Source organism: Parambassis ranga, chromosome 1 (assembly GCF_900634625.1).
Source record: "Parambassis ranga chromosome 1, fParRan2.1, whole genome shotgun sequence".
In the NCBI taxonomy this organism is placed as follows: domain Eukaryota; kingdom Metazoa; phylum Chordata; class Actinopteri; family Ambassidae; genus Parambassis; species Parambassis ranga.
The window spans coordinates 22,055,891-22,066,394 of NC_041022.1; the positions used below are offsets into that span (position 1 = coordinate 22,055,891).

A 10,504-nucleotide genomic window follows, 5' to 3' on the forward strand; every position below is an offset into this window, starting at 1 on the left:
ATCGTTTTGAAAATTGTCAGTAGAGACACATACAGGCACGTTTCTGTGTTCAAATCTGTTCTTGTAAATCATTTAATGATTTTACCCAAAATAGATATTATGGTTAGATCTGGGCTTAGACACACATTGTGTATCAGTCACACATTGTTCCAGCTGTGACCAAGCTGTTTTTAAACTTAACTCTCTAACAACAGAAGTGATTTTATGCCTTATTTTAACTGGTAATCAATACCCATATCACACCCCTAAGATTTAAGATTCAGCCTTTCAAAGTCCAGTGTGGATAACATGACACACTGTACAATAAAAAACAGCATTCATGCACTGATAAACAACCAAAGAGTCATGGCAACAACAGTCGTGTGCAACTCTCGAACAAAATGTGGGTTTTGTTAAGGTGGGTACATTTTCCAAAGCTTCACTTAGTAAGCAGTAAAACTAGAAACGGAAATAAATGAAATGGTGTGTTTACTTTTGCAGTACAACAATGCTCGGACACTCAAAATCAACGATCTCAATGACAACAGTCCGATATTTGAAAAGACGCACTATGCCACCACTGTCTCTGAGGTGAATCTTTTCAATAGGGATGATACACAACATTGCTTTCAGAGGAACAGGGATGTGACTAAATTTAGTGTGAGTGTTTCATTTAGTCTTGTCTTCTTTCAGACTCAAAGTGTGGACACAGAGGTTCTTCGAGTGAAAGCTGTGGATGCAGACAGCACTGCAGCAAACAACAGAGTGACATATTCCATGGTAATAACATGTGCCGTGTTTTAAAAAGCTGCAACAAATGTTACCGTTTATCCAAGTGCAGGCAGAAAAAGGTCAATCAGGGTTTTTAGTGTTATGATGAGTAATAATATTCTGTGTGAGTACAACAGGCAGAACAGGTCTCGTAGTCCTACTCTAAGGCCTATGCTGCTGGGGGACAGAAACATGATCCACTGAGCAGTTCCCCCACCTCCTCAACAACACCACCGTTTTGTGAAAGGTGCTATCTAAATAAATAACATTGAAGTGAATTGATTTTGATGGACACGTTCTTTTGTTAGGAACCACCTTCAGAGGCCTTTGTTTTGATCAACTCAGGGGCTTTTATTTTGAAAAGACGTTTGAACTACAATCAAGTCAAAAAGTACAACTTCACAGTGACAGCCCAGGTAGGTGCAACATGTACAACATACCAGAACAGGAGAGGCACTGTGACTGTTGTAATGAGTGTGAGTGTGTGTGACTGCAGGATAACTGGGGGCTGAGTGACACGGCATCTGTGGTGATCGATGTGGAGGACTTTGACAACTTGAACCCCTTTTTCAGCCACAGTCTGTACCATGCCTTTATTCCAGAAAATCAGGTGAGTCTTTGTGCTTTCATTTTGACATGACTGAATCTGAATGATAGTGAGTGAGTTTTAAATTTTGTGTTTTGTAAATCAGGCCGGAGTTTTCCGCACCATTCAGCCAGAAGCAATAAAGGCTCAGGATGGGGACACTGGGATCAACATGACGTTAACTTACAGCATCACTAGTGGTAAATAATCATCTTTGAGAAGAAAACATGAACAATTTTTTAAATATATATACATAAATAGGCCTAAACCATGAAAAACCTGTTTGTATAGTGTCTCCAGAAAAGTATGAGAGAAACTTTGGCATTGACACCAGCAGTGGAGTTCTGTCTGTGGTGACCGCCATCGACAGAGACGAGATGGACAGCAGCCTGATCTCTGTTTATATCAAGGTATCTTAATGATTCAGGAAGACTTCGGCAAATGTATTTTACTGAATTTCAGTGTCTGTGATCATAGTTTACCACATAAATACTCTGTCCCTCTCTGCAGGCAGCTCAAGCAGACGACAGTCTGAAGACGGCTGTGGCTGTGGTGTCCGTCACTGTTGAGGATGTGAATGATAACGTTCCAGAGTTTGATCAGGCCAGCTACTCTGTAACACTTCTGGAAAACTCTCCTGTTGACACTGTTGTGTTTAAAACTGTGGTCACTGACCTGGACCAGGTAGACCGAGCTTAAAACTGCATGATGTTTAGTGAGAGTGCTGTCAGTAAGCCCCTCTCTCTCCTGTTAAGGTTACATAATTTCAGCGTATGCCTTCCTATCTGTGTATCTGTTGTGCAGGGAGGATTTGTGGGAACTCTGCAGATTGTCCCGGAATCTGCTCCTTTCTCAATCAGCTCTGATGGGACAGTCAGAGTGAAAAACTCCACAGCTCTGGACAGAGAGGCCACAGAAAAGATCACATTTCAGGTAAATCAGAAAATGTTATATTATTGTTACCCAGCAGACCCGGTCTTTACAATATGTTCGTCAGCCTCGTATGTTTTTCTTGTACTCTTTTACCTTTACTTCCTTGTTTGAGAGTGACAGAGCAGGAGCCAGTGTTTACTGGACATACACTGCAACATGTGCTGTTTTTTGTCTTTCCTTCTTGACTCAAAGATCGAAGCAAGGGAGAGAGATCCACCCAACAATGCTGTGACCGCACAAGTCAGTGTGACTCTTCTGGATGAGAACGACAATAATCCCACATTCACCAGCAGTGTGTATGAGGGGAAAGTGTTTGCAAATCAGACTGTGGGAATGTTGCTAGTCCAGGTAATTTGTGGCTAGATTTTTAATAGATGTTTTCTTTAACATCATATATTACAATTTGTTTCAAATAATTTACTTTCTGTTTGTCAGCTACACAATTTAAAGGGAATGGGCACTGTTTAAGTTATGACAGGCTTTCCATTTAAACTTGTGATCACTTCCAGCAGAAGCTTGTTCAGGATACTTTTTAAGGATCCTTTCTTTTAACCCTTTACTTCAGATTAGTTCAGATTCAGGACACACCCACCTGCCATATAAAACCCAGAGTTGTACAAGTTAACAGATCTAGTGTGTGATTGCTAAAGTCTGCCATTACATAACCATTGTATCCCGGGATATTGTGTTTGTGTTTTGGTATGTGATCTGATGGTCATTTGTATTATATAACTCAAAGGTGTTGGCAGAGGATCCTGATGATGGTGTCAATGGGCAGATCAAGTACACTATTGACTTCGGCAACCATGAAAGATACTTCTCAATGGATGAAAACACCGGAGAGATCTCACTGGCGGAGACCATCCCTCTACAGGAAAACAGGATTTTGGAGTTCCCTCTCTACATAACAGCCAGAGACGGTAGATTTGCTGTAATTCATGTGATTATTCATGTGATTATTTAGCCTGTTCGTTCAGTCCCACAGTCAATAATGTTCCACTTTCACAGAGTATTTGTTGGCTCTGTAACATCAATTACTTCACATTTAGCCATATTTTATGGATGTTTTAGTTCATAGAAACATTAGAGTGGCTAGTATGCTTCACAAAATAATTTGTTGTGGTGGTTTCCAACAGTATCTAAAAACCTGCGCCTACTAACTTTAATAACTGTAATTTCCTTGTTGAAAATATTAATCTTGTGTTAAAACACCACAGATGTCTTAGTTTAAAGAAAGCCGCTCATTACAGCCAAAAGGTTCCTCACGTGAAAAGGTGAGGACCACAGATGTCGTCTGACACTATAAAACCTAGTTTTCTTGAAGCACACTAAGACTGTTAGAAAGTTATCTAAATATCGGCACCAGAGTAAGCAGGCACTGACTGCAGCTGTATCACACTGTGTCATTGTCTATCCTTCCTTTCCTCTAGGGGGCAGCATATCCCGGTCGTCTTCAGCACAGGTGAACATTCGTGCCCCAGGTTCCTCAAAACCTCAGTTTTTACAAAAGATTTACACAGGCACTGTAAAGGAGGAGCAAGACCCCGGTGTTACCATTCTTAGGGTAAGTTTCTCTCATGTAATATGAAGTTTTATGACCAAGCCTCAGTGGTGATTCTACAAATCAGCTGACATTAAACACCGTCTACTCAATCATGTTAACATTCAGTCACATTCTGAATTTTTAGGTTGACTTCCTCGCTATACCTGCTGAGAGCCCTGTGACTCTACGAGTTGAGAAAGAATCTGACAACTTTGCAATCTCCTCCACTGGTGATTTAACCACAAAGAAACAGAGGTGGTTGGAGCAAGCTTGCTGATCAATGCAGGGAAAACCAAGGAGATGGTGGTGGACTTTCGCAGACGACACTCAGCCCCCCCCTTACCGGTGAACATCCAGGGAATGGACATTGAGCAGGTGGACTCTTACAAATACCTGGGTGTTCACCTCAACAACAAACTGGACTGGACTCACAACACAGACACACTGTACAGGAAGGGCCAGAGCAGGCTCTACCTGCTGAGGAGACTGCGGTCTTTTGGAGTGAAAGGGGCACTCCTGAAGACCTTTTATGACTCTGTGGTGGCATCAGTCATCATGTATGGTGTGGTCTGCTGGAACAGCAGCATCACTGAGAGGGAGAGGAAGAAGCTGGACAGAGTCATCAGGAAGTCCAGCTCTGTCCTGGGCTGCTCTCTGGACTCAGTGCAGGAGGTGGGTGACAGGAGGGTCCTGGCAAAACTAACATCCATGCTGGACAATGAGTCCCACCCCCTGCAGGACACCCTGTCAGCCCTGCAGAGCAGTTTCAGTGGCAGACTGCTCCACCCTCGGTGTGTGAAGGAGAGATACAGAAGGTCTTTCCTTCCTGCTGCTGTTAGACTGTATAATAAACACTTCTGATAGGAGCAGTATTCACACACCACAGTGTGCTTTTATTTTACTGTTATTTATTTAGTTGCACTATGTACAGTTTATATACCATTTCTACCTCCACTCACCTGTGCAATAACTGTTAAATATGTAAACTGTTTATAATGTATATATCTTTTATTGGTAGCCTATTTTATATTGTATATATCTTTTTCCTAACTTATCCCTTGCTGTCTGTATGCCGTTGCAAAAATGCAATTTCCCCATTGTGGGACTAATAAAGGTTTCTTAATCTTAATCTTAATCTTAATCCCTATATGGTTGCAAACACCTCTGTTGTGGTGAAGGTGAAGGATGTGAACAACAACCCACCTGAGTTCAGTAAAGAAAGCTATGATGTGGCTGTCTCTGAGAACCTGGCAGGTGGTGCATCCATCCTGACCCTGGAGGTCACTGACAAGGATGAGGTGAGCTACATCAGCTGCTTCTTTCGTCACTGATGAAGGGCTGACGGTGAAACTGAGATATTTTTAAAACATTTCCTCTTCCTCTTCTGCATTCTCCAATGGTTACTTCATCTATACCAGTGATACCTTTGACATCAACAAACAGGGTGTTGTCTCACTGAAGACAGGCGCCACTTTGGACAGAGAGACAAAGGACAATTACATACTACAGGTATGTTTTAACAGAATGATTCTACTTTCTGTTTTTGTACGTTCCATTTTTTTCCTGCTGATTTAGTGTTGTTTTCTGTGTTGTGGCAGTGGATCATGTCACTGACGGTCTGAGATCCACAGCTCAGCTCAACATCACCGTCCTGGACTACAATGACAACGCTCCACAGTTCCCCAGCATCCCTGACCCCCTGCAGATCCCTGAGGGCCGCTACTCGGAGGAAACTCCAAGAGAAGTCTTTGCCATTGTGCCCACTGACGCTGACCTCGGGCTCAATGGAGAAGTCACCATCTCCCTCAGCTCTCCACACCCGCTCTTCAAATTCAGAGAGGTGAGGAACATAAATGATTCATTTAACAATTTTGTCAATAGGCCTGATTGGAAAATTGATCCCAGACTGTCACAAATTGTCATTTTTGTCAACACAAATGCATGTCTGAATCGTCTAGGCCTTAGTGTACAGAATGTTGTTTTCATGTGTTGTATTGCAGGATGGGATGTTGCTGGCTGTTGGGGATTTGGATCGTGAGAGGAGGGACAGTTACGACCTGGTTGTTAGGGCTTCAGACAAAGGCACCCCACAGAGGCAGGTAAGAGATGCAGCTGGGAGGAGTGTAATGATGACTGGACTCTTCCAGACTATCACAATGTGTGTCTCATTACTGAAATTTACACAATCCAGAACACCACCACCATCAGAGTGAGCCTCATTGACGTCAACGATAACAGACCTGAGTTCAGCTCCAGCAGGTACGTCAGCAGCATCCTGCTGAAAGACGCAGAGAAAGGGAAGCTGCTGCTGACGATGTCCGCCACTGACCAAGACATCGGGAACAACTCGCTTATCACCTACAGGTCAGTTTGTGTCAACTCAGCAGCAGCTAAGATCCTTAACTTGACTCTAGCTCTGCAAATAATTAGCATTATGGTTTGATTACATAATGTCCTTGTTAACTGTATCTGTATTTTTTTTGTAGATTTTCTGAAGGAAATTCTCCATATTTGGCCTTAAACAGTGAGAGTGGGGAAGTGACTTTGACCTCTGACCTTTCTGACATAACAGAAGACACCACTCTGCAGCTGACTGCCATGGCCAAAGACCACACACGTCTGTGTTCAGCATCGCCCCGTACAAAACCCCCATCGTCTACGTCAAGGTGAACACATCCAGCTTCTATCACTTCCATGTATCAGGAAATATTGATACTATGTCGAGAATCTGTTGTATGATTATTGTCGCAGCTATCAAGGATAGGTGTGTACTTTGAACTGCTGTGTGGTTAATGTGTCAGTGAGCTGCTGTGAGATATGCAACATCATAAAGAAGCTGGAGGGAACAGATCCGTCCTATCAGAGGGGAGCCTATCAGCACTGAAAACATTTGAAATGACAAAGTTATGCAGTTTTAATGATTTTAATTTGAATGTGTTGCCATTGGGTTGCTCCTTTTGCTGACAGTCTAAGCACATTTAATAAAAAAAAAAGAAAGCACATTATGTAACATTCATCTGTAGCCAAAGAAGAATGTTTCATTTGTTTTTCATTTTTTATTTTTTTACCATGGCCCCTCCAGGCTTCAGACCCGGATGTTGGGGAGGAGGGTCAGCTGGTCTACAGCCTGTCAGGAGGCAGTTCTCACTTTGACGTGGAGCTATCCTCAGGTCTGGTGTACGTGGTTTCAGCAGCAGGCCTGGCGGGACAGACAGCTGCAGTGGAGGTGAAAGCTACGGACCCCAGAGGACTGTCTGCTACAGCCAGGGTGGAGGTGGGAGGCAAACCAAAATGAGACATGTGCATGCTAAATAACATTAAGACATTCAGGTTTCAGGTAGTTCTGCAAATGTATCCACTCAGGATGCAAAATCTACTGAGCAGTGAACAGATTAATATGGAACAATCTCTTCTCTGCCCCCAGGTGGCGGTTCAGGGAAGTGCAAGCAGCAGTAACCTGGTGATTATCTCACTTAATCGGCCTGCTAACACTGTGGAGAAAAAGGTTCCTGAGCTGGAGAAGTAAGACAATGATTACAATCATTTTCTGATTTATTTTACAAATGTATTTGCTATAATTTATGTTTGTATCCACTCAGGTCTTTGGGTAAAGCTCTGGGATGGACTGTGAACATCATCCAGGTGTCCAGTGCTAACGGAGGAACCCCCGAGTCCAGAATGCTGAGGGAGTCTGTCAGGACATTGGTCAGCTTTGTTGCTGTGGATGGAGGGGAAGCTGTTTCCTCTGAGGAAGTCATAAAGTAAGAGTCCAGATGGTACTAATCATCTGTCCATCAATCGACCATTTCTTTGAAAGATATTTAAAGTTGTAACACATTTGATAAGTTAAGATTTTTTAATGCTTAAGTACCTAACCAGTTCCTTGAGTTGACTCAAACACCGTCTGTCTGATCCACCAGGAGACTGCAGAGCCAGTCAGCTGCTGTGATGGCAGAGCTAACCCTGGTGTTTGGTGAGGGGCTTCATTTTGACATTGAGACGAAGCCTGAGACGTCCTCCTCTGACCAGGCTGTGGTCATCGCTCTGGGTGTCCTTTTGGGTCTGAGCATGCTGGGATTGATTATCACTTCCACACTGATCATCAGGTGAGACTGGGCATCTGATGGGGTGGTGGAAGCTAACCTTCTAACTGTGATACAGTAAGGGTCGATGATTTTTTAAATTTGCCCACTAACAAAGAAATGATGAGTCTATAATTTCAATAGTAGGTTTATTTGAACAGCGAGAGACAAACAAAAACAAAAAAAATGTATTTTAATCAATCACAGAGGTCAGACGTCTTGTAGTTGGCCACAAGCTCTGCACACATCTCGGGGGATTTTGTACCATTCATCTTTGCAGATCCTCTCCAAGTCATTAATGTTTTGTGGGTAATGTTTGTCAACTCGAACCTTCACAGATTTTCTATTGGATTAAGGTCTGGGGACTAACTAGGCCACTCCAAAACCTTGATATGCTTCTTCTTGATCAATCCTTTGTTGCCTTGGCTGTGTGTTTTGAATCATTGTCGTGCTGGAATACCCACTCACCGCCCAGGTTAATGCCCTGCCTGAGGAAAGGAGGTTCTCACTTGATGGTACATAACCCCATCCACCCTCCCTGTGATGCAGTGCAGTACACCCCATGCATAATGTTTCCTCCTCCATGTTTAATAGTGGGGATGGTGTTCTTGGAGTCATAAGCAGCATTCCTCCTCCAAACAAGTTGAATTGAGTTGATGCCAAAGAGCTGGATTTTGGTCTCATCTGACCACAACACTTTCAGACAGTCCTCCTCTGAATCATTCAGATGTTCAGTGGCAAACTTCAGTACATGTGCTTTCTTGAGCAGAGCATGTTCCCAACTGTTTTCTTGGCGACTGTGGTCCCAGCTGCCTTGAGATCATTGACAGGTTCCTCCCGAGTATTTATTCTCATTATCACTGAAACTCCAAGAGGTGAGATCTTGCATGGAGCTGCAGACTGAGGGAGGCAGTTATTTTATATTTCTTCCATTTGTGAATATTATATATGCACCAGCTGTTGTCACCTTCCCACCCAGCTGCTTGGTGATGGTCTTTAGTCCATTCCAGCCTTGTGTAGGTCCACAGTCCTGTCCCTGACAACCTTGGAAAGCTCTTTGGTCTTGGCCAGGACAGTGGACAGGAGTCTTTTATACAGGTAAGGAGCTGAGAGGGCTCCCAGTGTCAGCCCCTTACCTGTATAACATACACCTGGGAATCTGGCTGATTGATGGAGGATCAACTTTCTTCATTCATGAAAATGTGAATTGATGTATAACCTTTTAAAAATATATAAAAAAAAATATAGACTGATCAATTCTGTGTTATTGGGCAAACTTCAAATCACCTTTTCCCTAACTAATCATGTGTTTGTACCATCAGGTTCAAAAGGAAGGATATCCAGGACTCTGACCAGGAGAGCTTTGACATTGACCAAAATACTGAAAGCTACTTGTAAGTTGTATCAAAAGCTCCTCAGTCTGCATCAGATGTGTACATGAAACATATTTTAATGGGACTTCCTGTTCCTCTTTAGTAACTGGTCCCGGAAGACCTCTGAACCCTCTGAGCAGGTAAATCCCATTCACAGTGTTACAGTGAAATGTTTAAAGTGAAATCCAGCTGATCGGTGATTTGTGTCCCAGGGACAGACAAGGCTGCACGAGAAGACAGCAAAGGACTTGCAGCCGAGGACGGACAGAGAGAAAGCTCAGGAGGACAGAGACACAAAGGAGACAGTGAAGACAGATGGCAACAATGTGAGAGTTAAAGAGGACAGTGACAGGGAGGGTAATGAAACCACGTCCGTTTTCTGACCTGAACAGAGCAGCTTTCTGTTTGAAGTCTGCAGAACAACAGAAAAAAATACACATTTAAATATAATCCTGTGATAAAAGATGTTTTTCAGGAACAGCACCACAGACTGTTCTTGTCGTTTGTCAACATTCTTCAAGCAGATGGAAACAACCACCACCTACAAAAAGCTCATGTGTTGTTGCTCCTCAAATTATTTATTCTTCTAAAAGTGAAATTTAATAAATTCTTCTTGAGTGATGGTTTTGGGTTAACAATAATAATAATAATGAGTTCACGTGCTGCTTGTCATACATGTGTAACAGCAGCCACAATACAAACTTAACTGGGGTGTGTATTTATTACCTAAAAGCAGGTCCATGTACCTCAGTACTGTGTACATATGCAGCAGCACTGTTATGAAAAAGCCATTTTTAAATGAACATGTTTGTGCTCTGTCACATGACGCCCTCTGGTGTCACATCAGTGTTGTTTTTTTTTGTTCTCTAATGTTTTAAAGTTGTAAAGTTTTCAACTGTTCCTCTTGTTTAGTCCTGTTGGCTTTATGGTAGTGACCTGTGGATCTATTGTATAAAATAAACAAACAAGCTGAAAAATAATACGAGCCTGTTTGAGAGACACCTGGTTATTCCCATTTCTTCTTCCCCACGTCCCAGATGCTTTAGTTAAGACACTCAGGTGGACAAAGAAGTTCAGCAGGGTGTGATTTAATTTTTCCTCACATCAGATAAGCTGTGAAGTTGATGTCAATGAGCCGAGGCATAAAATTACCACACGTTTACCATTCAGAATATTAGCATGTAGGAAAATCAAATCACTCTAAGCTGCTTCTACTGAGTGACACTGTACTGAGACT

General features: G+C 42.7%; 1 protein-coding gene across 1 annotated transcript; it reads left to right on the top strand.

The window, feature by feature from the left end:
* The first annotated feature begins 459 nt into the window (after window positions 1–459).
* On the top strand, window positions 460–7,969 carry LOC114428490 (cadherin EGF LAG seven-pass G-type receptor 2-like). Its single transcript, XM_028396976.1, has 20 exons — window positions 460–570; window positions 673–759; window positions 1,059–1,166; window positions 1,247–1,360; window positions 1,443–1,536; window positions 1,628–1,746; window positions 1,847–2,020; window positions 2,141–2,269; window positions 2,462–2,617; window positions 3,009–3,189; window positions 3,700–3,833; window positions 3,958–4,042; window positions 5,411–5,652; window positions 5,813–5,911; window positions 6,004–6,176; window positions 6,385–6,478; window positions 6,895–7,086; window positions 7,237–7,334; window positions 7,412–7,573; window positions 7,733–7,969. The coding sequence occupies exons 1-20, from the start codon at window positions 460–462 to the stop codon at window positions 7,920–7,922; spliced, it is 2,742 nt and encodes a 913-aa protein (XP_028252777.1). The 3' UTR covers window positions 7,923–7,969.
* Window positions 7,970–10,504: the final 2,535 nt, after the last annotated feature.